This window comes from Zootermopsis nevadensis, unplaced genomic scaffold (assembly GCF_977971745.1).
Source record: "Zootermopsis nevadensis isolate Lab colony 2312 unplaced genomic scaffold, Znev_1.0 Znev_ptg000011l, whole genome shotgun sequence".
Lineage (NCBI taxonomy): Eukaryota > Metazoa > Arthropoda > Insecta > Blattodea > Termopsidae > Zootermopsis > Zootermopsis nevadensis.
Window position 1 is genome coordinate 13,037,460 of NW_028259143.1, and position 27,322 is coordinate 13,064,781.

Sequence of the window (27,322 nt, forward strand, 5' to 3'; positions counted from 1 at the left end):
CAGAAGGGCATGCCCCTCTATGACATACCAGCAGTACTCTAAGAACTTCAACAAGTAACTACAAAACAGAGACATAGAATGCTACTTAACAATGCTGCCATTCCCCCCCCCCCCCCCCCCAATAAAACCACTTTATTATTTCTGATTAAATCAATTTTTGTTCACCATTTTAGTAATACTTTCATAAAAATTACAGAACACCATAACATACTGTATTTCTGATATGTTCAATGTAATAGGACTCTTGTATTTAACAACATCAACCTCAGTATAGGTAGACTATTCGGTAGGGTTACGGGGGATAAAGACAATGACAAAAAATCATCAACTCTTGAAAAATCAAACTATTGTGAAACACTACTTTCTTGTTGCTGCTTCAATGTTATTCCTTCATCCTCTCAGTTGGTACACTGGGGTCAAGTGTTTGAATCATGATGGTTTGCTTCAGCAACAGAAATTTGTCAGAATAACACAAATATTCCTACACTTGAGTACAGAGATCAGTTTAAATTATAAATCCCAATCAACAAAAAAGTCAGAATATAAGTTTGAGCAATTTTCAATATTCATCTACTGGTACAGGAATCAACACCAACAAATGGGAAAAAGTTCAATTACAAAATTATGAAAATGCCTTTTACTTTCCTGCTTCAAATCTGATAAATATCAGCCGATCACCAAAAGCCAGCAGTCCCATGTCGCAGATTTACAGCATGTAAAAGAACCTTACGAGCATGAACAAGTTATTTTGTAAGCAAGCCCCATGGTGACAGTATCACCCAAGCAATATTGAAGATCACAATCCAGTCACAGACAACGTAACCATGGCTCACCATAGAACAACAGAAACCTCAACTTAGGCCAGTGGAAACTAAGCTAAGTAATTCAATTTAGATAATGCTTAAATGTTCAGTGTGGTATTACATGAAGTATGGTTTTATAAAGTATGACCTTTTTATGCTGAGTGCTTTATAACAAACAACCGTCTCATGAATTATATGATTTTAATAGACAGACTAATGAATTAATGTTTTTGCCACTGATGATCACCATACGAAATCAAAACACATTTGGCACTAAATGCTTTTCAAAATGTAAACTGTTCTGTTTGTATGCATCATTTTATATACTTTAGATAAATATAAATTTCTAAATTTACGCCTTGAGAACGGCCCTTTCACGTTGCATCGTACACATCTCAACATCCGATAAATGTGGCCTGAATATCTGCTTTGTTGGTACAGGCACATTTCAATAACCGCAAACCTAAGAACTTCTAGTCGATGATGTAATTTGACAACTAAAAGATGATTTTAACTACTTTCATGATAAAACCTAAACGCAGCAGATATAAAATTGCTCAGCGCAGAACGGGACTGTTTTCAAACTCACCAATTCTGAGAACATCCTACAATATATCATTTCCAGCATTTTATTTTGTCATAAATATTCAAATCAAAATTTTGGAGAAATAAATGCACTGAAATGTCTTCAGCATAATATAGACTATATTTATGAATTTATATTTCATTGTTCTTTGTTTTATAATTTCATTATGTACCTGTTCCACAGACCAATTTCATTTACTCACTAAAGTGAGGCATGGCATGACATAAACAGCTAGGTGACTTTTATTCAAGTATGTGGTATGTGGAATGAAGTGCTGAAGACCAGAACAAAATCCTGGGACATGAATTCATTTGATTTTGCTACATAAATGGCTCCAAACAGGAGTAAAAAGACAGTAATGGTAAAATAGTGAAAGCATATGTGTGCATGAAAGAAAATGGTTTGGGATAGAAATCAATCTCTTTCCATTATCTTACACATTAGAATAAGGTTATTCCACACTGCATGATAATAACTAACTAGATGGCTTACCGAACTCTAAGGATGATCACCGAATTAACCTAAGCCCTCCACCGGACCCTGTCCTGGCCCCACAAAATCCAGTCTCCTTCAACTTCTATCTCCCATCTATTGCGCCTGACATCCTCCCATATACGCCTAGGTCTCCCCAGTGGTCTCTTCCCTTCAGGCTTTCTGACCATGTGCCCCATCAATGCACAATACATGCCCTGCTAATCTCATTCTTCTCGACTTAGTCAATCTGACAACTTTTAAGTTCGTCATTATGTAGTTTTCTCCAGACCCCCATCACCTTCTCTCCTAGGCCCAAATATCCTCCTCAACACCCTATGCTCAAACATCTGCAATCTATGTTCCACCCTCAGAGTGAGAGACCATGTTTCGCACCAATATAAAACAGGCAAAATTATTGTTTTGTATACTTCAATCTTCAGGTTCTTAGAAATCAGACCGGAAGACAAGATATTTTGAACTGAGAAGTAGCAAGCATTTCTGGAATTTAGTCTCACACCTAATTTCCTTGTAAATATTTTGATTTGTTATTGGTGTTCCCAAATATTTGAACTTTGTAACACTTTCAAAGGATTTATTAGCCACCCTAAGACAATTCTGCCTGCCTGTCTGCTGACGAGCTACTAACATGTACTTACATTTTTTCTGAATTTACTTCTAGCCCCACCTGCCTAACAGCCTCTAGTAAAACTTATGTGTTCCTCTTTATTGTATTTATATCTTCCCCCCAATAAATTAACATCATCAGCATATGGCAATAGCTGATGTGTCCCATTCAAATACAAACCCTCCTGCCTATCTTGGACTTTCCTGAGACAACCGGTCACTAACAAATTCTACTCTCTTAACTGCTGCCCTAATTCTGCTATGAACAAAGAAACCTGTCCCTAACAGATGATTGTCACTCCCCCTTCCATAGAAAAATCTGAAATTGTCTACTGGAATTGAATTCTGCCAATCCCCCCCTCCCATTGCACCTCCTGCACTGCCACTAAATCTAACTTATAATTCTCTGATTCCCTACTCACTGATTTCAGAGCCCCAGCCTTATAGACTCAGAACGTTCCACATTCCAAATCTCATATCCTTTTTCACTAGCCACTGTATGATAATAATGACATTTAAACACTGCCTCTTACTTATAATGAATTTCTCTCAGGCTACCAGCCATGCCAGGTGGTTGAAAGACGAGAAAATCAATGTTTGAAGAAACATATTCATCCTCAAGGTGCTGAGCACTTTAGCACTGAGAACGAGAACAAAGCTTCGAAAGGTAAAATGCTTAGACATTTTAGAAAAATCCCACATATTCAAAACTAGCAAAAACCAAAACATCATGAATGAAAAGAATGCCTGTGACTCCAATGTGTTATTTGACCCAGCAATAAACAGAAAAAAGTAAATTTCTTATGCAATAGTGGGCCACCCTGATTTCAGAGTTAATATATACCCTATACATTTTTAAATCTAACTAATGCCCACGCATCGTACTTCACAGGAGACGCAACTACGGCTCACCGCAGACCGACAATGGCAAGCAGACCAGTGCACAAAATAGCCAAGTGCTCAATATAATGCACCAACTCCTGAGCAATCAACATCCAGTGAGGTGTTACATAAGTTTGGTTTTGTAAAGAACTTGCCTTTTATGCTGTTAAAAACCATAATCTTTTATATTTGTATTATAAGAATTAACTTTTTTTGACAATGATGGCCTCTTGAGGTCAAAATGCATTTGGCATTCGTGTCCTTCAAAGTGTAGACAGTTTTGTTTGTATGCATGTTTTATATTCCAATACAAGGTTTTAAGATTATTGGTGTTTCAACTTTCAACCACATAACATGGCTGGCAACCTAAGAAGAATTTGTTATACTTAGTTGCAAGGAAAACTCCAGGTCATACTGGCACTTACATGTTACACTCCAGCTACTACTACTTCTGCACTCACCATCAAGGGCCCAGGCTGCAACTGCTCCAGTCCTGAAAACAAAAATGTACAAAGTCCTGTGAAGACTAGTTGACTGGATTCCTGACATCATCATCGCATTTTCTTCGTATTCCAAACACCAAATTCACCCTAAGCAACTTCTGTGGTAACCACTTTGATCTCTTAATTATTGTTACACATTTTAGTTAATGTGTGTTTACAGCACCTGTTCAGAAATACAATGATGTGAACACTGAGCTATTGAAAATTTTACTAGGAAGGGGGAAGTGGCTGTGTGTTAATTGAGAGCACATTATCTTGGACTAACTTAAATCTCACATAAGTATGCACTGCATTATGTCCTAATGCTGATGCAATGCACATAAAGATGGGCCAGTGACATGAGGTTTCTTAAAAACACAGGTCAAGTTTATGGTTGAATTTTGGTTGTGATATCATGTGGGCCTGCAGCCATTGCTCTTGAGGCAAACACAAACACAGGTGACACACAACTTGCCACTCAGCAGACTCTGAAGGATCAAGCAAGCCTCTAGTATTGAGCTCCTAGAATGACAAAAAGCAATCACATCCAAAATCTCCAGTTTCCTGAATGAATACACATACAAACAAAAACAACAGATTCTTGGGCAATGAGCTTTCAGGATTTTTATAAAAATAAAGCATGTTACAAACATATTTCCAACTCAGTCCTCTGTTATAAAGATGGTGATATGCGTTCAACCCAAGAACAAGCGACAAGTAGTGGCTTTGTCATTATGCGCGAATCGAGCGAAGTTATTTACTTCTCGTAATGACATGTAAATCTTATACTGTAAAATTCCCACAATATTAATGCATAGACGTACTCAATTTTCCTTGTCCAAGTCACATACATTCGAATATGCAGTCACTTTCTAGCTGTGTTCTTCCATTCACCGTCCCCTTCCACCAACGCACAAACCACACGCAAACAACTCAACACAACCTCAATTGGCAAAAAACGAATATCAACGCAGCGTCTTAAATAACAACCGAATGACAATAGGAAAACCAATACGATCCACAGTGCAATGAATATTCAGATTTAATACCTGGGTCCAAGGGGTACAAAATGAAGCAACGCATCAGACACCACAGACCTAACCAAGAATCTAATATGGCGGAGTCCTGCGCAAGCGCAAGACATCGTCCCTTGCTAGCGAGTCACAAGTTTCCTGCAAGCAGGCCGCTCTCGCTCTCTCTCTCTCTCTCTCTCGCTCTCTCTCTAATCGTATTGCTCATTACTGAGCATCGTGACCCCACATGCATGCTTCAGTAGGCCGCGTTCAATACACTCCAAATAAAGTATTACTACGGTACATAACACAGGAAAGTCGATTTCACTGCACTACACATCACTAGAAAATTAACACTGCTGAGGGTATTACATAATTTTATCTTCTTTACAACTTTTCTGTCCTCTTCCACTACTCATAGATCATCGGTTTCTTACATATCACTGGATTCATCACTACGCTGCTGCTGTCCACTCCATTATCTTCAATTGTAATGCGTTCAATGGCATCTTCAATTATGCCTTCTTGCTCATAATAAATTTTTTCTAGTTTTTCAACATGCCGACACACATTTTCCCACTCCTCTTGCCCAATTTCTTCCAATCTGGCGACACAGATGCTTGACGTCCTTAATTTTAAATGTTGTGTTCTTGCTTGCAACCCATTGTTTTAAATCTGCCAAATAAGTTCAATGGGGTTTAAATCGGGATGGTATGGCGGAAGTCTCAGCACAGTGAGTTCTTTATCTGCTAAAATCTGATCAGTTACATAATATTTGTGCTTTGACTTTTTTAATTTGATTATATCGCACAGTTGAGCTTTCAACATGTCACAAAATGGGATGTTTCTTTCCAATAGCCAGGCTTTCATTTCGTCCTTCTTTTAGTTAGCCGTCGATGGCTTGTCTGTCTGAGTGTTGTGATACGAGGCGTTATCAATGACCAGAAAGGAGATTGCAATGAACAGGTGTCATGCTGTTAACACAGCAGTCACAAGACAACAATGTCAGCCTTCCACACTGCTGCACTGACACAAATTGTACTGACTAATGGGAACGAGTCTGAAATTTAATTGTGCGGTAAGTTACGAGTTGCTACTAGCCATCCTGAAAGCATTCGTTTCACAACAACTAACGGACAACAGACACCAGGCTTTCATATATATACATACATCTTTATTACATTCCATGGATTCATAAGTTAGTCAGATGACAATAGGATGTAGAATAAGTCATAATAATACAATACATGTTATACAAATACAAGTCATACTATTATATAAATGTCACAAAAATACAAACAAAGGGTTCACATGAAGTAGAGATAAGTTACAAATAAACCCACCCATTATATACAATAGATAAATTATGACTTCCTTGTAAACATTAGAAATTCATCGGCAGAGTAAAAGGAGTGTGTAATTAAGTATCTTTTCAATGATAGTTTAAATTGTGCCTTGTTATTTACAAGACTTGTGAGATTTGTTGGTAGACTGTTCAAAATTTTTATCCCTGCATAATATGCACTCTTCTGAAAGCATGAGAGGTTGGCAATTGGTATATGAAGCCGATTTTTATTCCTTGTGTTGACACTGTGTATAGCAGAATTAGTTTGAAAATGTTCTTGGTAATTTACAATAAAGTTCATTAACGAGAATATGTATTCACATGGAAGAGCTAAGATCTCTAATCTCTTAAACAGACTTCTACATGTTCTAATGGGTATAGCTTTAAGATTACCTCGCAGTGGCACAGCGATTTAATCTAGAATATTATCACAACACCCACAGAACACATTACAAGTGCACTACACCCTACTCTTAACTGCTTGATGTTTGATGTTTTCAGTCAGATTTCAAGGCAACCCACCATCTCAGCATTTCATAATCACTCACCTAAGCCAGTCTCTCTAATGTTATTCTTTAAACCCATTACAGTACTGAGGTCAGCTTATTAGTGCCTTCTTTCTTCTTCTAAATTCTTAAAATTCTATACCTAAACTAAATGGTTAGTAACTTCTGCCCCTTTCTCTCTCTCACACACACACATATCCACATTCATTATAACAAACACCCTGACTGACGGGTTCAATAAATTGCTCCTTACCAAGCTAAGAAGACTACAGAACCATTTAATTCAATTCAATTCTTTATTATTAGTGTGCTGTATCAACAGCCTGAAGGCCAAATAACAATCCTGGCAAACACCTGCACTGGCACACTGACACCCACAAGAGTGGCACTGCATTTCTGTACTTGGTTCAAACACACCACACCAATCCTCATTCCTAATGCAAATCCCCCCACCCCAACCCCAACCACAAAATATACCGGAAGTAATACTAAGCCTCATCATATGTCTATGAGACTGAAACCTGACAACTATGGACACATGGTAATTGTCACATGTATCGAACCAGACTATCTATCACCTCTATCAGTCATCTACTGGGCTTGTGAATTTTGCAAGCAAATCCAAATTCATAATGAACATCACACCCTAAACCTATAACCTATCCCCTTGCTCAAAACAGCAAACTCTCAAAATTAACCAAAAGCACAGAAAATATCCCATCAGCTCCAGTCACTGTGCACAATACTCACATGTCAACAAAACTAAATTCCTTACATTGGCACTTACTCAATTATTAATTAGTAAACACATCATAGTAAAGGCTCCAGAGCACTACACACATCACACATGTAACAAAACCTCTAATCAACAAACTCACTTCACAAATAGTCACCACCCATGTCTACAAACGATACCTAACCTCAAATTTCGATATCCTATGAACCCTATACTCACTAGAGAATCATGAATGTCTCTAGCATACCATGGATACTGCAATTATGCCAATCCCTCACCACATTTAGGTCTTTCAACATATCAACTCTCACACTTGCAGTCATAACATTTAAAGTACCTCATAAAATTGGACAGACTAATCTCTCTCACATGACAAGCACATCAAATACATCCTAATGCTCATGTACTTACATAACCCATGCCAAGTTCAGACAGAGATGAATATCTTGCGGACACCAGGTTCCTTCATGCTCCCAGCAGGTTGCCTGTTCTGAAATCAAGTCAGTCTGCCAACTGTTGCCGCACATACTCCATTGCTCCTCTGGCAAGCAGTACGCAGGTCAGGTGACATACAGAATGAAGCTCAGAATCTGAAACATCAATCTATTTCTTGTACTCCGCTAATCCTAGAAAGACAAAATACATTCACATTCAAGAAATCAATATTCCTCCATCATATTAATCGTGTACTTACACAATGCATGACAAGCTGAGACAGAGATAAATCTCTCGCAGACATGACGGTCCTTCATGATCACAGCCGATATCCTGTTGTGTTATGAAGTGAGCCTGCCAAGTGTTGCTCCACATACCCCACTGTTTTCCTGGCAAGCAGTAGGCAGGTCAGGTGACACAGCTTTCACCTCAGTAAAATCCTAAGGATCAATCCCGCTTCTTCTCCTCAGCTATTCCCAGAAAGACAAAATGCATTCACTTTCAACACATCAAGTTTCCCTCCACTAACACAAATGCAAACAGAAAAAACACTTTTATGACGCAGTTGCTGTCTGGGAGGCATACCACACAGCCAGCATTGCGAAACACGCATTACTTCACGCTCCAAGGCGAACATATTGAAACTCCAGGTGTACAACGGACCAAACCCGGAAATAAAAAACACTTCAGAGTATATAAATGTCACTAATCAAAGCCGTAAACGCCTCATGGCGTTCATTTCTCTGACTCCTCGCGAATTATCGACACATAAAAACTGATAAACGACAACACCGCATTATATCCAGTCTATTAAGTAACCCTATAACAACACACTGTTCGCACACAAAAACTTACAGCAATGATTCGTGCATTATGGCATATGAAAAGACTGAATAATTGCCACGATATCTCAAATAATTTTATCACGCAAAATTCCCCCAAGACGAAAACAGTCCTCACTACCAACTCGCTGCACATAAACTACAGACGCCAGTCATGCTACACTTCCAAGACTCCAGGTACCAAGATCACGCAACAAATTTTACCCACTTCTGTCTCCTTGACTCTTTCTCTCTCTCTCACTCTGCGAACTTGGCCCCAATGAATTCTAGTAGCAACACACAATAAACTACGTATTCCGCAGGAAAGAACAGGGCATCGACATCACAGAACGAACTGGAAACCGAATCTCCCACGTGCCTCGTAGCCTAGGAGATAACGTACGGGACCGCGGTGCACGTCAGCAGTTCGAAACCCAGCGGATTATTACAGTAGTATTAAGTTCTAGAAATACAAGGAAGGCAGAAACGGCTTTGGTATTATAAGCTTTACCTTCCCGATTTCTGCCCTCTAAAAAATAACAGAGGGTTTTTCGTGGGTGGGATATGGGAGCCTATGATGAAAGGAAGGGGGGGGGGGGTATGCAAAAATATATTTATGAGGAAGCAGCCAAGGTGGTTCACCAACACCAAACAGACATCATATAATTTCCAGGTTAACAATCTTTAACCAGAAAACTGGAGTTGAAAAAGAAAGAAGCCAGCCAAATAAATCAAAGCAATACCACACACCAAATTCTGGCATACCCTCTTCTACATTTTGATGCACTAATACTACACCCACAAGGAAGAACAACACACCTGGACTTCACTCTACATTCATATACACTGACACGACTAACTTTCGTAGGACTCAATACTATACCAGCCTGCCTGCTCTTCTGTCTGCACATCATTTTCTTTAAATAACATGAATTGCTACCAAACTAACAAGACTGTCAATTATTCATTTTGCATTGCTTCAATAATCATGCTTTCCCTAACCCAGAGAATTTAGCATCAAAGTGATTGGAGGGAAGTCAAGAATGTGCGAGAAATACTTTGCAGATTTCAAGGCAACCTACCATCTCGGCATTTAACTGTAACATCTTAGCAAATCCACATGAAGCCTGCGTACTGGCCACTCACCCACTTCACTCTCTGTAATGTTATTCTTTAAACACATTACAGCACTGAGGCCAGGGTATTACTACTGCCTTCTTTCTTCTTCCACATTCTTAAAATTCAGTACCTAAACTAAATGGTCAATAACTTATCGCTCTCTCTCTCTCTCTCTCTCACACACACACACACACACACACACACACACACATATATATAAGCATTTAGATGCCTGTACAGTAGGCATTTCACTTCAATACATTTTAACATAAAATTTAAAAGAAAGATATGCAAGACCATCTATCAAGATCATCCTCCCTATATAAATATACAGACTGCCTGTGAAGGAGACTGATATTATAGCATGACGCACTCTTGTGTAACATTTCTGCCTGTATCAAGGAATAGGTAACTCTTCTTCCTTGATCTTGATACCGTAGTTTTCAATATTTTCCAAAACCTATCAAAACTGACTCTTACAAAATATTTCCAGCTTCTTCTGTAGTGAGGCAGAAAATCTGTCATCAGTGAAATTTAAAATTTTGTTTCATCAATTTCCTGGTGAAACATGAAGTCAACCGCCACACACCTCATGAAATGGATTTCAGTTGAAACAAATCTTGTCCCACCAGTCCTTCATACTTGACATCAATTCGCTACTTAGCAAAATATGAAGTAGAATTAATGGCAAGATGGAAGAGAATAGAGTTGAAAGAAGTCTACGAAGCCTATCTGTTACAGGAAGAGGGAATACAAGATTTATTCAAAAGAATGACAATATTTGGAACAATCGGAAGTTAGAAAGAATGGACCACACACACACACATCATGAAAAAGGCTTAAAAATATGGAGAGAAATTACAGACAAAGCAACAAATAGCCTACAAGATATACTTATAGACCCCAATGGAACAAACAAAAGAAATGCAAAGAACAAGGAGAAACCTTTCGAAAAATGCACGTAAGGAATCGCAGAAAAGATTTATCAGTAACAGACATTCATAGAAGGTAAACAATAGCTAAGGAAGTTGGTGTAGAAATAAATTCACAGAAAACTATTGTCTGATCTTCAAACAAAGTCTAGCATAAATCCTATGACAGCGACAAGTCAGAACTGCATTCACGAGGAAATAAGTAGCAGACTAAATCTGGGGCACCATGCGGTTTGTCTTCCTATCTGCTAAGACATAAAGATTAAAATAGTGTAAAACTACAATTTTACATTGTACAAAACTGTAATTTCACCTATTCCAGGAAAGCTTAAGAAAAAGAACAATATTCTTGATAAATCAATAGGGGTAGGAAAAGAATACGACTAGCTTCACTGTTCCTTTGTTGCTCACTGAGGTCTTGCAGCGTGAAACAAAATTAGGTTCAACACAATGCACCCTTAGCTGTCAGACAGAGGTTAGGTCAGGATGATATGACAATGCGACCGACAATTGCGTTCCAGCATTCTGTGTATCATTTTTAAGCACATGGAGAACTTTATTACAGATCTACTGCACCTACCAGGTTAAACTCACTGATCTCATATTCTTACATATGATTTTCAACATTATGAACTTGCCTGTGAGGACTCGCGCGATGACGATGCTTGCTCTGACTACGTCCACTCTCATGGGGTTCATAATCATCAAAATGTGATGATGAACAATGAGATGCTCTCTTCTCTCCGCTCGACCAGCAAGGTGATGAATGACCCTTAGTCTCTGTGCCCTGCAACAGTAAAACTGCAATTTCAGTTTGTATTAAAATTATTCATTTAGTGGCACGCACATATCTACTACATGACAGACAAGTATAAATAACAGGTGCCAAGATCTGGCACACGTATCAAGCATGAATGCACCCACATCACTGGCAAATCATTCATAAATGCAGGCAGTGCAATGAATGGGAACCCACACTACAAGGCAGCCCATAGAAATTAAGACCTTTTACTGTTCTCTCACAAGCTGCAAGGTCTCTTCCCCTAAGGAAACAATGGTTACTTCAATGCATGCTTCGTTAGCCATTCTATAAATTGTCTTCTAGCGCTGATGTGGATACCTTATCTAGTTGGACAAGTGACCACTGCAAATAAATGCATTGGAATAAGAAAGGGCATGTGTAAAAATATTTCTTTGGTAAAGTGGAAGTAAGCATCTATAAAATTCTTAGAAATCAAGTAACACTGTATTTCAAGTCTCAGTTATCAAGACTGGTGTTGTAAGATTTGAGGTTTTCACAGCGGTGAGTCTGAAGATTCCTGTCTTCTGGGTCATTGCACCGTATAGTCTGGTAGATTTCCACCAACTTTTCAGAGGTTATGCTGCCTTGTCATGTTTTATAATACAATATTATCTTTTGATCAGTTTGCATTGTTCGAACAAGAAAAATGACAAACTGATAATACATTTTACATCTTTTGAATATTTTATTAGCTGAATAAGATTTGAAACTTTCATAATGACCAATGTCTTCTCGGGCGATCGGCTGTGAAAGTACGGACTGAAACTTAACACTGCTCATGTGAGAATACTTCACTATTTTTTATTAGTTGCTCTATAGTTTAGATGGTACATTACAACAGTGTTTTAGAGATAAGTAGAAAAATAAAATGTGTTTAATTGGCTACCAAACTCCCTAAAGTGCAAAATGGTTCTTGTGTGCTCAGAAGCTACAACTGACACTAAAGGCACTCAATCAGTGCATACATTTCATAGAAGTGAATCTGTAGGAATATCCACAGTGCTCTCTAGTGAGACTTAAGTTCAAAGACCAACTTAAACTGTTGATTTATAAGTAAATACATGGTAGCTTCCGAGGCAGAAGCCATATCTCGGCTATGGTGACACTAAAAAGCCCTTAGATTTAGTCCCCTTGGCTACATACTTTTACCATTTTTCATATACTTATTCAAGACATTTTTAGAAACCACCACACGACCTGCAATGCATTCTCTCATCTACTTGAACCTCCACTCTATCCATGAAGTGACGGCTGCTCCCTCAACCATTCAAGAGTTAAAAATCACTGAGCGTGAGATTGGTAAGCACCACGGTACCACGCTCGGTGCGTTGCTACTGCAAAAGCACTTAGTGATGTTCCTGCAGAAGTAACCACATTTCCAAATGCTTCATGTTAACTGGATGAGTGCCTCATTTTATTTGTTCTCCCTCCCCACCGCCACCCTCAGAAATAAACTCTCGTACAGTGCCTGCCAGTCAAAAAAATACTTCCATTCCCAACTTCCGTTTTGGGTTACCGTATCAGAATGTCATGCACCTACAGGTTCCTACAGTACCTGCTTCACTGTCACTTGTTTACATCTGTTCTGGAATGGTTCAAACTACCATGGTGTATTCAAATTTGTTCACTCATTTTAATATTTATTAATTAGTAAGAAACAAAAACAATATCTGTAGCTAGTAGCAGCGGCATTGTCATGTTGCTTATTCACATTTTATAAATTGTAATTAATTACATATATTATTTTATTTCTAGACATGCATCATCTAAACATTGTGCTCCTTAGACAAAGTCTGCGCATCTGCCCTCCAACTCTTCCGCGTGAACCAGTAATAATTCACCCTGGACAGTGAAGTATAGTTTCCACTGCTGATAGCTTTGCCATGTATGTTTAATGGTTACAGTGAGTTTCATTATGACTCGAGTTATGTACATAATTTAATTAAATGCAATAGTGAGTTATCACATTAAAATAGTGTAATCACTTATAAAACTAATTCATATTAAAATTAATACATTTTATCATAAGATTTATCTGGTTGACTGAATATTATAACAAATATTCTAAATACTTAAAGGAATAATAGTTTCATGCTAATACTGTACTAACATTAAATATAGTTTTATTTATACTGTGTTGTGGGGTGGGGAGAGACTTTAGAGCTGATAATTCTAACCTTGAGACTTTTCAGGTGGACTTCTCTGAGTTTAATGCTGTTCAGTTTTATTTACATAAACAGACGACAGTACTTCAGTTGAGTGTCACATCTAGATTACTTTATTGCCATACTATAAATTTATAAGAGGATAGGAGAATGTCAGACTATGTCCTGTCTGACCAAGAAGCCCTGGTGGTGAACTTCAGAAACTCTGCCATGTTGACTGGTGATGTAAATTATGCAGCTATCTCACTCTTGATTTCTGTGCTCCCCCGTGGAGCATTTGTAGAATGTAAACATTGACGAGAGCCTTCCAACAATATAAGCAATCCTTGGTCTGACGGGATATACTAATACACGTTTAAATGTCAGAGTATTAATTCTTATAGAAGCACAACAGAGACTTGTTAAGTGTACAAGTAGCATGATGATAACACATGTCCAAGACGGGAATATGAGCAAGGCCACGAGGGGCTCCAGTCTGAAAATGACACAGTAAGACGGACATGCAGAAAGTTTACAGTGTTGTCTGTCGAAGAATATGTCAATGCCAGTAATTTTATATGTAAAAGTGTGAAGAATAAAGAGTCTGTTGCAGATGTACAGTAACAACCAGCTGTTCAGAATCTCAGAAACTTCACTAAAGGTCAATTTGCAGTTACAGTGTTCACAGACATCGGAAATGCTTTCTGTTTGGAATTTACTGAACAGAAATTTCTTGAGAGGAGCAAATGTCTGTCTCAAATTCTGCAGGTCATTATTACAAGATAATTACTACTATAACAGCCACATTAGCTGCCGTTGTTGCAGAAACTGATGGCCTAAATTTGTAAAGTGGAAGTAAATGCAGTTCTGTCATGTTCAAGCCTAGGATAACAAACAGCATTCACACGTCAAGTGACGGCTTGCACGGGCAACAGAAATGGCCCCAGTGAATGGGTCTCCCGGAACAAGGTCCACCAGTAAGAGTTTAGCAGTCGGAAGAAGGTAACCTGATCGGTTGTGCTTCTGGAAACTACAAATGAAGTTAGATCTATCGTTTTCGAGACGGCAGAACTGTTTTTAGGAATAAATAAGATAGATGAATTACAAACCGACCTGAGGGAAGCTGCCAGGAGGGTTTCGAGGTCCATCTCTGTCCTCATCCTCAGGGTACTGAAGTGGTGGTCATCCACCAGTCACACGGGGCTGGAGCAGGTATATATAAGATACGGCAGAGAGCCCAAACCACTTCAGGGTATAATTTAATAGGGGCACGGCCCGCCACCCCCCCCCCCCCCGATCATGGAGGCCATCAGCTGAAGTGATCTTCCCCCCATGCCGCGGAGGCCTTCAGCCGAAACGGCCCCTCCCTCTCTGGGTTCAAACCCCAGAGATCCAACCAACCAAATTCTTTCGGACAACTTGCCTGACGGGATAACCTCCCATCAGCAGCAACAGATCCCAGTTTGAATGGTCGAGGCTCCCGCCACGACGTAACCCTGTTAGCGAGAGCAAAATTTCCGTTTTTTATATTAAGACCGTTTACCATTTCCAGCAATGCGCCTTGTGCACAGGAATGGTTTCACCTAGGAAGGGACGATGCTTGCGCTTGCGCAGGCCTCCACCCTTAGTTAGCTTTTTGGTTGGTTGGCCCAACCACTTCAGTACCCTGAAGACGAGGACAGAGATGGACCTCGAAACGTTGGTCTCCTCATGTTTTAAACACTTGACACGGCTGATAGCCCGAGAAGATTTTATTGTAAGTAGTCGCCGTGAAGGCTCAAGATCATACATTCATTTTCCTACTTTACGGTTTTAGTCAATAATATGTAGCAGTCACGCTCGTCCTCTAAAGCGCACAGGGTAAGTCTGATTTGTATATACAATTCCTAATAGTCTGTCCATCGTAGTCCTTTTATCTCAAATGAAGTATTCTAGAGAAGTTTTATACTGGACAAATGTGTTGAACTTTTTGTAGTTCAGGAAACATTTCGGCACTGAACAAGTTAAAAGATGTTTGCTTCAACATCTTAAGAGGGACTCGAACCCAGGATAGGTGTCGGGTCTGTGACCTTAGATCCTGTAATTTGCTCCGTCGATCTTTTATCGCGGTTACGTTCCTGTCGACAGAAACCATCCTCGTCAGGACTCCAATTCAGTGTCGAGGCCATTGCCTCTGTAATCTTCTCTTCGAAGCAAAACACTTTGATCCGCGCGCCGTTGTTCTATCTTGCTTAATTTCACGGTTGAAAGAAGTGCCCTTGCCGACAATCGAACTCAGGACAATTTTCCCTGAGTCCTGACCTTCCTGTGTTCTCTTATTTGACTTGACGAATAATCACGCCAGGGTAGGAGCAGGCCAGGTTTCTCGTTCACGAGCCGTAGAATCACATTAACTAAGGGGAAATACAACAGTTTTTTGCAAATTTATCGTATGGAACACAGGGCAGTTTTCTGTAATAATAATTAGTTTGTAGTACCATGATGATGCTGTAAGTGTAAGTGAAATATTTATTAGTGTTGTGATTTTAGATCTTGCGTTTCAAAGTGGCAAGCCAGATAATCATTATTTTATATTACGGTCATTAAATAGGACTAATTGTTTATATTTATACACAATCATGCTGACTCCAGAGAGATGTTGGCAGAACACTGAGCTAGGTTCTGATACTTGTATGATAAAATAAAAAACAAAAATTGCTTGCATCATCATAACCTCAAATCCTACATAGAATGAAAGTTGACTGGTAATATGACAAATGTGGAGGGGTGCGTTGTTAAACTGTGGGCCAAATTAAGCATGTCGTTCGTAAGCGAAAGTGATGAATATTTTGAGCCTTTTGGGTTGTTTTGGATCTCCTACAAGAACATGCATTCAGAGCCCGAAGTTTCAGTCATGTAGTGTACGTAGCAGCGATGATTTGTTACCTTGAGAATGTTGGAATAAAAAATGTTCCCCCACATCAGAATATTATTACTAATTGTTTCAGTACACATACTCGTGTTTTGGGGTACCAAGTTAAATTATTCTCTCTTCCTGATCTTTTCGAAGTGTGCATTTGTCAGTAGTGAGTGACCAGCCCACTGCCTCTGCACAATTTCTACTCAATCCTTATTTTTGTCTGCTAGAGCCATCTAGTAGGAATCAGGAGATATGTGGCCAGCGAGTTTTGCTTACGAAACATCTCGTTCATGCTTTTTCGTGTCCTAAATGTAACGCATGGTACCGCCGGCTTTAATTCCCCGCCGAAGGAAGTTGTGCTATGGATTTTAAGACCCCTTAAAAATCCATCGACCTCGGCCAGGTTTGAACCCGCGTACCTTGGATCCAGTGGCAACCACATTAACCTCTAGTGCACTGAGGGCTACAAGTTCATTCAAATATTACTTTGCCAAAATAACAACAGAGAATTTTATGAACATGTTTTTTATTTAATATCCTTAAATATATAATTCATATTTAATTAGAAACTATTTAACAATTTAAGTGTTTAACAAAATCTAAAACAATTTAATTATTTAAAAGCAACTACTTTACAAAAATTAATAATTTAACTACTTAACAAACACTAAACAATTTAACTATTTAAAAACAACTATTTTACAAAAAATTAATAATTTAACTATTTATCAAAAACTAAACAATTTAACTATTTAAAAACAAATATTTTACAAAAAATTAATAATTTAACTATTTAACAAAAACTAAACAATTTAACTATTTAAAAACAACTATTTTACAAAAAATTAATAATTGAACTATATAACAAAAACTAAACGATGTAACTATTTCTTCCCAAATGTTGGCGTATTGAGAATCGTCCATTTCTGGGATCTGGAAAGGAAATGAACATTTGTATCAGAATAGCAACTGAAACAATGGGTAACAAGTATAGAAACACATCTCTAAGGATGCAAGTTGTGAAGGAATTTGTGACGAAGCTCACGGTGAAAGACACTGGGCTTATTCTAGTTGCTGGGACTTTTATATAAATTACAGGCTTCAACCTGATTCAGCAGTTTTTGGGGTAACTTCTGGAAGGCAATGAGCCGGGATAGCTCAGTCAGTATAGTGACTAGCTACGGGCTGGACGACCGGGGTTCGATCCCCGACGGTGGCAGAGGATTTTTCCTGTAGCATCTGCGTCCAGACCGGCTCTGGGGCCCACCCAGCCTCCTCTACAATGGGTACCGGGGTCCTTTCCCGGGGGTAAAGCCGGCCGGGGCGTGATGCTGACCACTCACCCCCATCTAGTGCCGAGGTCAAGGAAGAGAGGAGCTATACCTCCACTCACCCCAAACACCTACATGGCTCATAGTGGGACAAACTTTACTTTACTTTCTGGAGGGCTGGAAATAGGTCAAATGCTTTCACGAATCAGTGTTCAGCCCACATAATTGTTGTAATCCAAAGGAGAGTTGACACTAACCTCATCATTAATAAACTGCTGAAGGTCAGCGTCCAGTAATTGTACCACACCAGAATCTGTCTCGAATGCCAATTCGGATCCAAATGGGATCTGTAAAAAATGTGACAGAGGATTTTGATGTAAATATAAACTATTTGTAACATATCTTTCCTGTCCACAGCCAGTTTATTTTTAAAGAAACAGAAAGCAGATAAATTAATGTTTAAAACTTAGAGCAGAGTTTCAGGGATTTAAATAGTGGAATCTCCTAAATAAAATCCACTGCAATGCGCTCTTACAAACAGGGGCAGACATACTTCCCAACAAACAGCGGCAATCGGGAGTTTACTCTGGTCATCTTTCGTCTCTGACATTCCACGCTTGTTTGTTTTCCATGTGCAAGTGACAGATGGCAGGCGAGTGATTTCGCCCAAATAGTAATGACGACGACTTACCTCTGACGAAGCTACGCTGTGTGAGGCTGGGAACCCTCCCCATTGATGTTCCTGGACAGGGAGGGGAAGGGCGCTGCTGTTTTGCGCGGTGGTGGGGCGTCGCTTCCCTGACTGGCGTCTAGGGCGCCTCAACCTCCTATCACGGGCCAGCTCCCGGAGGCGCTTTTGTCTGCTGACCTCATTAGGGTTGTAGATGTAATCTGAAATCGGAAAGAATGACATTCAGGTCACAGCATTCCGTTAACGGTCGCTTGTGATCGCATGATTTGACATCAGAGAAGGAAAATCAGCGACATTCATAAATCATATATTACAGAAAGACAGGAACAGTACAATGTATCTTTCTTCGAAACGTTGGCATCGAATTAGTCGCCGTGAAAGCTCCTGATAATTCAAAATTAATATTTCCATTACGATTATTAAAATGAAACAAAAATTAATGACACTGAAGTGGCTTCAAAGGGAGGACTTCCGGGTAATGTACTGCCTCTGTATCGAGGTTGAAGTCACTTTAAGACTTTCATGGGTTTTCGCGGTGGTGAGGCTGAGGAAGATGATTAAATTCTGGGTTTTGGTGCAATGTAGACTTGGCAGGAAATGAACTCGAAATATAATGAAAAAAATACGCCTTCTGTGCTTTTGTTGACTTTTGCCACTCTAGCTCTGATCAACTCAAATCTTAAAATATGTTGCTAAAAGTAAATATTCGTCAAAAGTTCTCTTTCTTAAAATCGCTAGCAGTCAATCCCAAATAAATCTGAATCTGTGATTTTCCCCATAATTCTCGGGTACATTTTTTGGAAGCTTTCTGCTGCTTTTTGACGTTAAAAGAGAATTAATTACTTACCGAGATATTTCGACTTATGTTCCGCGTCCACCTGGCGCGTGCGGGCAAAATATTCTTCCTTCTGCTCTACGTCAATGGCCCTCTACATTCCGCCAAGTCTGCAAGTAGAGAAAAAGAAGTTGTATGAACACAGGCAGGTTGCAGGATGAACATCCAAGGGTTGCAGCTGGGTAAAGACAAAGGCAGTGGCGTATGACGGCGTGCAAAATGTTTCACCTGTTCTCGACGATCAGAACATTTTCAGCAAAGGGAAATAAGATATCCAATTCAAATTCACCTCATGCTTTCTCTGTCAATTTTGGATCTTTGCACTTTTACAGTAAAAGAATAGTTCCGGGCGGACTTATGAATTCTACTTCTCTACTGCCCTAAATATCCTGTGTTAATTTTATAATAAGGTAAATATAAATTTATAATCCAGCAATGGAAAGCAAATTAGCCTTCAGCGTAATGTGCTGACTTTATGAATCGAATCTTGCAAGAGTCAATATTTTTTTAATTATTAGGTCTCATAGTTTATCGTCACCACAATTATCAGTGTCGTCACGAAATATCCCCCCCCCCCTTTTAGAAGTACAAATTTCTAAGTGTGCGTTCTGAACATGAGAAATTTCTCACATATAATTTTACAGGTTCGCACCGTCGCCAAGTTTATCATCGTTCACATACGTTCAATGATCAGACATGTCCGCTGAATTCAAATATCTTTGAAGACAATCTGTCATTCACGAATGCTCTGCACATTAAATTATTAACACGTAATTGTCATGAAGTACATTTTGTATTGCAACTTACCTCACGCTAATCTGATTGTTGCTGTCTGCAGGGTACAGGGCAGCCAGTTTTTTTCTCCATTCATTGGAGAAGATGACGAAGGCGTTAGGCGGCCTCGGTATCTTTGCGCACTTTGGTGTTTTTTGGCACCTTTTCGCCTTCCTCTTCCCTTCGATCTTCTCTGGCTGCCCTGTAACTTGCAGCTGGTGGTGTTCCTGAGTTTTTCCTGAAAGAATGATGGAATCCATGTATAACAACTAAAATAATCAGAATATGGCCAACAGTATATAAAGAAACATGGCTATCTCCAGTGTACCTGACCCTTTTTTTACTGAATAGTTACAGACATATGAAGCGTAAGTAATACAATGCGCTGTTGACGTATCTGAATGTGGTTGTGTGTAAAGAAGGAGCGAGGTTTCAGTAACATCAGTATAAGAGAGAATATGTGAATTGTGAATAAGAGACGCACAGTTTTGTGTTTTCATCTCAACGAGGACGTCGTTAAACAGGCTGGCTCTGATTGAGTCTTCCCGAAAGAGAAACGGGTGTCTACCCTGGAGGACCCATCAGACAGAGCTCTATTTTACAAAAAATTAATAATTGAACTATTTAACAAAAACTAAACAATTGAACTATTTAGAAACAACTATTTTACAAAAAATTAATAATTTAACTATTTAACAAAAACTAAATAATTTAACTATTTAAAAACAACTATTTTACAAAAAATTAATAATTTAACTAATTTAACGAAACTAAACAATGTAACTATTTAAAAACAACTATTTTACAAAAAATTAATAATTTAACTATTTAACAAAAACTAAAAAATTTAACTATTTAGAAACAAATATTTTACAAAAAATTAATAATTCAACAATTTATCAGAAACTAAACGATTTAACAATTTCTTCCCAAATAGGGGCATATCGCTCATTATCCATTTCTGGGATCTGGAAAGGAAATGAACATTACTATCAGAATAGCAACTGAAACAATGGGTAACAAGTATAGAAACACATCTCTAAGGATGGAAGTTGTGAAGGAATTTGTGACGAAGCTCACGGTGAAAGACACTGGACTTATTCTAGTTGCGTGGACTTTTATATAAATTACAGGCTTCAACCTGATTCAGCAGTTTTTGGGGTAACTTCTGGAGGGCTATGAGCCGGGATAGCTCAGTCAGTATAGTGACTAGCTACGGGCTGGACGAACGGGGTTCGATCCCCGACGGTGGCAGAGGATTTTTCCTCTAGCCTCTGCGTCCAGACCGGCTCTGGGGCCCACCCAGCCTCCTCTACAATGGGTACCGGGGTCCTTTCCCGGGGGTAAAGCCCCCATCTAGTGCCGAGGTCAAGGAAGAGAGGAGCTATACCTCCACTCACCCCAAACGCCTACATGGCGTATAGTGGGACAAACTTTACTTTACTTTCTGGAGGGCTGGAAATAGGTCAAATGCTTTCACGAATCAGTGTTCGGCCCACGTAATTGTTGTAATCCAAAGGAGAGTTGACACTAACCTCATCATTAATGAACTGCTGAAGGTCGGCGTCCAGTAACCATTCGTCAAATGGCAGTTCATGTTCGCTGCTTCTGTTTTGTTCCTGAAATTCAGAAAGTGGTGGATTAGTGGGCTGCAACCAATGAAACAAAGTATTGATACGACATGCGATATAATAGTATGATGGAAATTAATGTGGATATTTTGCAGATGCACTCTTTCCAAATGGGATCTGGTGAAAATGTGACAGAGGATTTTGATGTAAACCCAACAGAAATGGCTAACAGGAGTAAAAGTTTAATTATAGGAGATTTCAGTGCTCAAGTAGGAAATGACGTAATAATCGTAGGTCAAGAAAAATGGTGATGTGTGCATAATTAATGTCCTTATAAATATAAACTATTTCTAACATATCTTTCCTGTCCACAGCCAGTTTATTTTTAAAGAAACTGAAAGCAGATAAATTAATGTTTAAAACTTAGAGCAGAGTTTCAGGGATTTAAATAGTGGAATCTCCTAAATAAAATCCACTGCAATGCGCTCTTACAAACAGGGGCAGACATACTTCCCAACAAACAGCGGCAATCGGGAGTTTACTCTGGTCATCTTTCGCCTCTGACATTCCACGCTTGTTTGTTTTCCATGTGCAAGCGACAGATGGCAGGCGAGTGATTTCGCCCAAATAGTAATAACGACGACTTACCTCTGACGAAGCGACGCCTTGAGAAGTTGGGAACCCTCCCCATTCATGTTCCTCTTCCTGGACAAGGAGGGGAAGCGCGCTGCTTTCCTTCTCGGAGGTGGGGCGTCGTTTCGCCGACTGGCGTATAGGGCGCCTCAACTTCCTTTAACGGGCCCGCTCCCGGAGGCGCTTTTCTCTGCGGGCCTGAGATGGGTTGTAGATGTAATCTGAAATCGGAAAGAATGACATTCAGGTCACAGCATTCCGTTAACGGTCGCTTGTGATCGCGTGATTTGACATCAGAGAAGGAAAATCAGCGACATTCATAAATCATATATTACAGAAAGACAGGAACAGTACAATGTATCTTTCTTCGAAACGTTGGCATCGAATTAGTCGCCGTGAAAGCTCCTGATAATTCAAAATTAATATTTCCATTACGATTATTAAAACGAAACAAAAATTAATGTCACTGAAGTGGCTTCAAAGGGAGGTCTTCCGGGTAAAGTACTGCCTCTGTATCGAGGTTGAAGTCACTTTAAGACTTTGATGGGTTTTCGCGGTGGTGAGGCAGAGGATGATGATTAAATTCTGGGTTTTGGTGCAGAGTAGACTTGGCAGGAAATGAACTCAAAATATTGTTGACTTTTGCCACTCCAGCTCTGATCGACTCAAATCTTAAAATATGTTGCTAAAAGTAAATACTCGTCAAAAGTTCTCTTTCTTAAAATCGCTAGCAGTCAATCCCAAATAAATCTGAATCTGTGATTCTCCTCATAATTCTCGGGTACATTTTTTGGAAGCTTTCTGCTGCTTTTTGACGTTAAAAGAGAATTAATTACTTACCAGGATATTTCGTCTTGTGTCCCGCGTCCACCTGGCGCACGCGGGCAAAATACTCGTCCTTGTGCACACCTTCTAGTGCCTTCCACATATATCCAAGTCTGCAAATAGAAAAGCAGTTGTAAGAACACAGGCAGTTTGTAGGACGCACCGGAGGACCATCATCCAAGGGCTGCAGCTGGGTAAAGGCAAAGGCAGTGGCGTATGACGGCGTGCAAAATGTTTCACCTGTTCTCGACGATCAGAACATTTTCAGCAAAGGGAAATAAGATATCCAATTCAAATTCACCTCATGCTTTCTCTGTCAATTTTGGATCTTTGCACTTTTACAGTAAAAGAATAGTTCCGGGCGGACTTATGAATTCTACTTCTCTACTGCCCTAAATATCCTGTGTTAATTTTATAATAAGGTAAATATAAATTTATAATCCAGCAATGGAAAGCAAATTAGCCTTCAGCGTAATGTGCTGACTTTATGAATCGAATCTTGCAAGAGTCAATATTTTTTTAATTATTAGGTCTCATAGTTTATCGTCACCACAATTATCAGTGTCGTCACGAAATATCCCCCCCCCCCTTTTAGAAGTACAAATTTCTAAGTGCACGTTCTGAACATGAGAAATTTCTCACATATAATTTTACAGGTTCGCACCGTCGCCAAGTTTATCATCGTTCACATACGTTCAATGATCAGACATGTCCGCTGAATTCAAATATCTTTGAAGACAATCTGTCATTCACGAATGCTCTGCACATTAAATTATTAACACGTAATTGTCATGAAGTACATTTTGTATTGCAACTTACCTCACGCTAATCTGATTGTTGCTGTCTGCAGGGTACAGGGCAGCCAGTTTTTTTCTCCATTCATTGGAGAAGATGACGAAGGCGTTAGGCGGCCTCGGTATCTTTGCGCACTTTGGTGTTTTTTGGCACCTTTTCGCCTTCCTCTTCCCTTCGATCTTCTCTGGCTGCCCTGTAACTTGCAGCTGGTGGTGTTCCTGAGTTTTTCCTGAAAGAATGATGGAATCCATGTATAACAACTAAAATAATCAGAATATGGCCAACAGTATATAAAGAAACATGGCTATCTCCAGTGTACCTGACCCTTTTTTTACTGAATAGTTACAGACATATGAAGCGTAAGTAATACAATGCGCTGTTGACGTATCTGAATGTGGTTGTGTGTAAAGAAGGAGCGAGGTTTCAGTAACATCAGTATAAGAGAGAATATGTGAATTGTGAATAAGAGACGCACAGTTTTGTGTTTTCATCTCAACGAGGACGTCGTTAAACAGGCTGGCTCTGATTGAGTCTTCCTGAAAGAGGGACGGGTGTCTACCCTGGAGGACCCTTCAGACAGAGCTCTTCCTCGTCACTAGAGACTGAGGCGCAAGGTACAAGATGGCTTCTGACACGTGGACACAAAATTAAGTATTCTTGGTCTCAACTCTCAGAGAGCAAAGTAAAAGTACATAATTCAACATTAGAAAATGATTCTTTCAAGTCCAGCAAATTTAAAATGTCTGACAATGACTATAATAAACCAAAATTGATTTTATTTGGAGAATTCTTATTACAATCCCTTTAACACTTGTTTTCCCTTTGCTAAAATCACTTAAAATAATGAAATAATGATATTATGGGGAGCATATCTGGACATCTAGAAAGACGTGCATAAGCATCATTATTGACAGAACATCATACTGATGAGATTTACAGACTGTACTCCACAATTTACTGCATGCACAGAATTAAACGACACTTACTGTCTACTGCCAGCCATCCAATGTTATTTTCAACGCTCTTCAGCTCCCTCATATGCATTTCAGTAGTATTTACCTGAGGACAGACACAAAATGAGTTATTTTATAGTCCAAGAATTCTCTGCAACTTCATGAAGTTAATATTTCTTATGGAACTTTTGTCCCAGTCACACACAAAACGCAGGTGCCTTGGCTGTTTGTGTTTGCACTGCAATCGATTTTCGTTTCTAACAGAAGATATTAAGAAGACTTCATTTATATGAACAGAAATTAAGGCTGTGTCAGATAACGATTTACTTTTATAATCAGCTTGTTAGGAGACGTTTCAAAGTTTTAATTACAGGATACAAGTCGGTTAATGATTAATCTGTAATACAAAACAACGATCCTGATAAATTAAGCTGTTCACTCAACAGAAACTTTCCGCTAGACGAAAAATTAAAGACTGAAAACAATTAACAATGTCTGAATATGACAAGTGACCCGGTCATAAGCCCGTATCAGCTGTTAGGTTAGCCGGAATTCAAGTAACTTCGTTGATGTGGCCGACGTGTGTCGCTGCTATCATTTTAATGCTTAAAAATCACATACAAACTCTCAAGATAACGAAATAATAATATCAATAATAAATAGGAAATCCATGTCTCACCCTTTGTTAAGAGCAGGAGAATAAAGAATTCAATAGAAGATTGCAGAAAAGGTTTTCAGTGAATATAAAAGAATCTTGTTTTAGGAACACTTTATCCACCACCTGCTCACAACACCACTCGCTAAAGACTGGCGGAAGCAACCAACCAAGATAACGAAATAATAATATTAATAATAAATAGGAAATTCATGTCTCACCCTTTGTGAAGAGCAGGAGAATAAAAAATTCGATAATTCAATAATTCTAGCACCACTCTACAAACTTACTATTCACACACCATTCGCTAAAATGGCGGAAGCCAACCAACCAACCAACCAAAAAGCTAACTGAGGGCGGAGGCCTGCGCAAGCGCAAGCATCGTCCCTACCTAGGTGAAACCATTCCTGCGCACAAGGCGTATTGCTGGAAATGGTAAACGGAAATTTTGCCAACGCTAACGGGGTTTCGTCGTGGCGGGAGCCTCGACCATTCAAACTGGGATCTGTTGCTGCTGATGGGAGGTTATCCCGTCAGGCAAGTTGTCCAAAGGAATTTGGTTGGTTGGTTTGAACCCAGAGACGGAGGGGCCGTTTCGGCTGATGGCCTCTGCGGCATGGGGGGAAGATCACTTCAGCTGATGGCCACCAAGATCGGGGGGGGGGGGGCCGTGCTCCTATTAAGTTATACCCTGGCATTCGCCTTACAACTGAGGAAAAGCACTGAAAACCTCAGTCAGGGTAGCCGAGTAGTCTAACCACTCGTTGTGCCGACTTGGCCGTCTTTTGGGGACGGCCTCGGCTGGCCTGCTGAACATCGGTCGCCCTCGGTTGCCCTTGGGCGACTTCTGGCAGCCCTCGTTCGGCACGAGTGCCTCCCGAATTGCCGGACTAAGGGGTTCCCCACATCAGCTAACCTCGAGTCAAATCTCTCAGTCAGTGTTCTGATGTGGTCGGCAAAGAAAGGGACCCCCAGATCCTCATGTATTTGCCTGTTACTAACGTACCAGGGCGCGTTAGTAACAATGCGAAGACACTTGGATTGCAGAACTTGCAGCTTCCGGACGTGGCTGCTGGCAGCTGACCTCCAGATCGGGCATGCGTAATCCATCATGGGACGGATGAGCTGCTTATAGAGCAGCACACCGTTCCCGATAGACAGGCCACTTCTCCTATTGATGAGCGGGCCTAGCACACCTAATCGTTGCGCCGCCTTCTTTCCCACCTGGTTGACGTGCGCCGACCAGGTAAGCACGGCGTCAAGGGTGACCCCCAGATACCGCGCTGTTTTGACCCATTGGATCGGCTGTCCGAGAAACTGCACTGCTCTGGGCTGTTGGATGTGTCTTCTCGCCGAAACGAAGAGAACCGCGGTGCTCTTCGAGACGTTGATAGCAATCCTCCAGGCCCTGAGCCAGTGCTCAAGTCTACTGAGGTAGGTCTCCAGATACCTGACGAGAAGCGTTGGGCTACGGGACGTGACTACTAGAGCCGTGTCGTCCGCGTACTGTGCTAACTCGACGTGGCGGGACGGTGTGGGTATGTCGTTGACATACAGACTGAAGAGCACAGGGGAGAGAATTCCGCCCTGCACAACTCCAGCCCGCATGGCACGACGTGTGGACGTGGCCGACTGGAAGGATGTCTGGAATGTCCGGTCAGCGAGGTAGGAAGAGATGGTTTTTACCAAGTACGACGGGAAGTTTAGGACGGTCAG

At 40.0% G+C, this 27,322-nt stretch overlaps 1 protein-coding gene and 1 long non-coding RNA gene across 10 annotated transcripts in view; both read right to left on the reverse strand.

Annotated features, from left to right (window-relative positions):
• The window catches only part of LOC147874108 (uncharacterized), an 83,845-nt gene extending 74,706 nt beyond the window's left edge, over positions 1-9,139 (reverse strand). Inside the window, exons 1-3 of one of the 5 annotated variants that reach the window (XR_015534793.1) lie at positions 8,146-9,139; positions 7,863-8,041; positions 3,831-3,862 (exon numbers count right to left, since the gene is read on the reverse strand). This is a non-coding gene — a long non-coding RNA (uncharacterized LOC147874108). The other 4 variants (XR_015534791.1, XR_015534790.1, XR_015534792.1 and 1 more) reach the window with 4 other exon arrangements.
• Positions 9,140-17,352: 8,213 nt separating this feature from the next.
• On the reverse strand, positions 17,353-25,927 carry LOC147874113 (sex-determining region Y protein-like). Of its 5 annotated transcripts, none has more exons than XM_087347387.1 (11): positions 25,279-25,784; positions 24,985-25,057; positions 24,023-24,227; positions 23,219-23,316; positions 22,394-22,599; positions 21,710-21,793; positions 20,208-20,412; positions 19,413-19,510; positions 18,566-18,765; positions 18,132-18,221; positions 17,359-17,536 (listed from the first exon to the last, which is right to left on the reverse strand). In XM_087347387.1, the coding sequence occupies exons 2-5, from the start codon at positions 25,040-25,042 to the stop codon at positions 22,538-22,540; spliced, it is 423 nt and encodes a 140-aa protein (XP_087203513.1). In that variant the 5' UTR covers positions 25,043-25,057; positions 25,279-25,784; the 3' UTR covers positions 17,359-17,536; positions 18,132-18,221; positions 18,566-18,765; positions 19,413-19,510; positions 20,208-20,412; positions 21,710-21,793; positions 22,394-22,537. The 5 variants fall into 5 exon arrangements, with proteins under 5 accessions (XP_087203509.1, XP_087203513.1, XP_087203511.1 ...); XM_087347384.1 differs by lacking the exon at positions 25,279-25,784 and adding an exon at positions 25,828-25,927 and having other exon boundaries at positions 17,360-17,536; XM_087347385.1 differs by having other exon boundaries at positions 24,985-25,784.
• Positions 25,928-27,322: the final 1,395 nt, after the last annotated feature.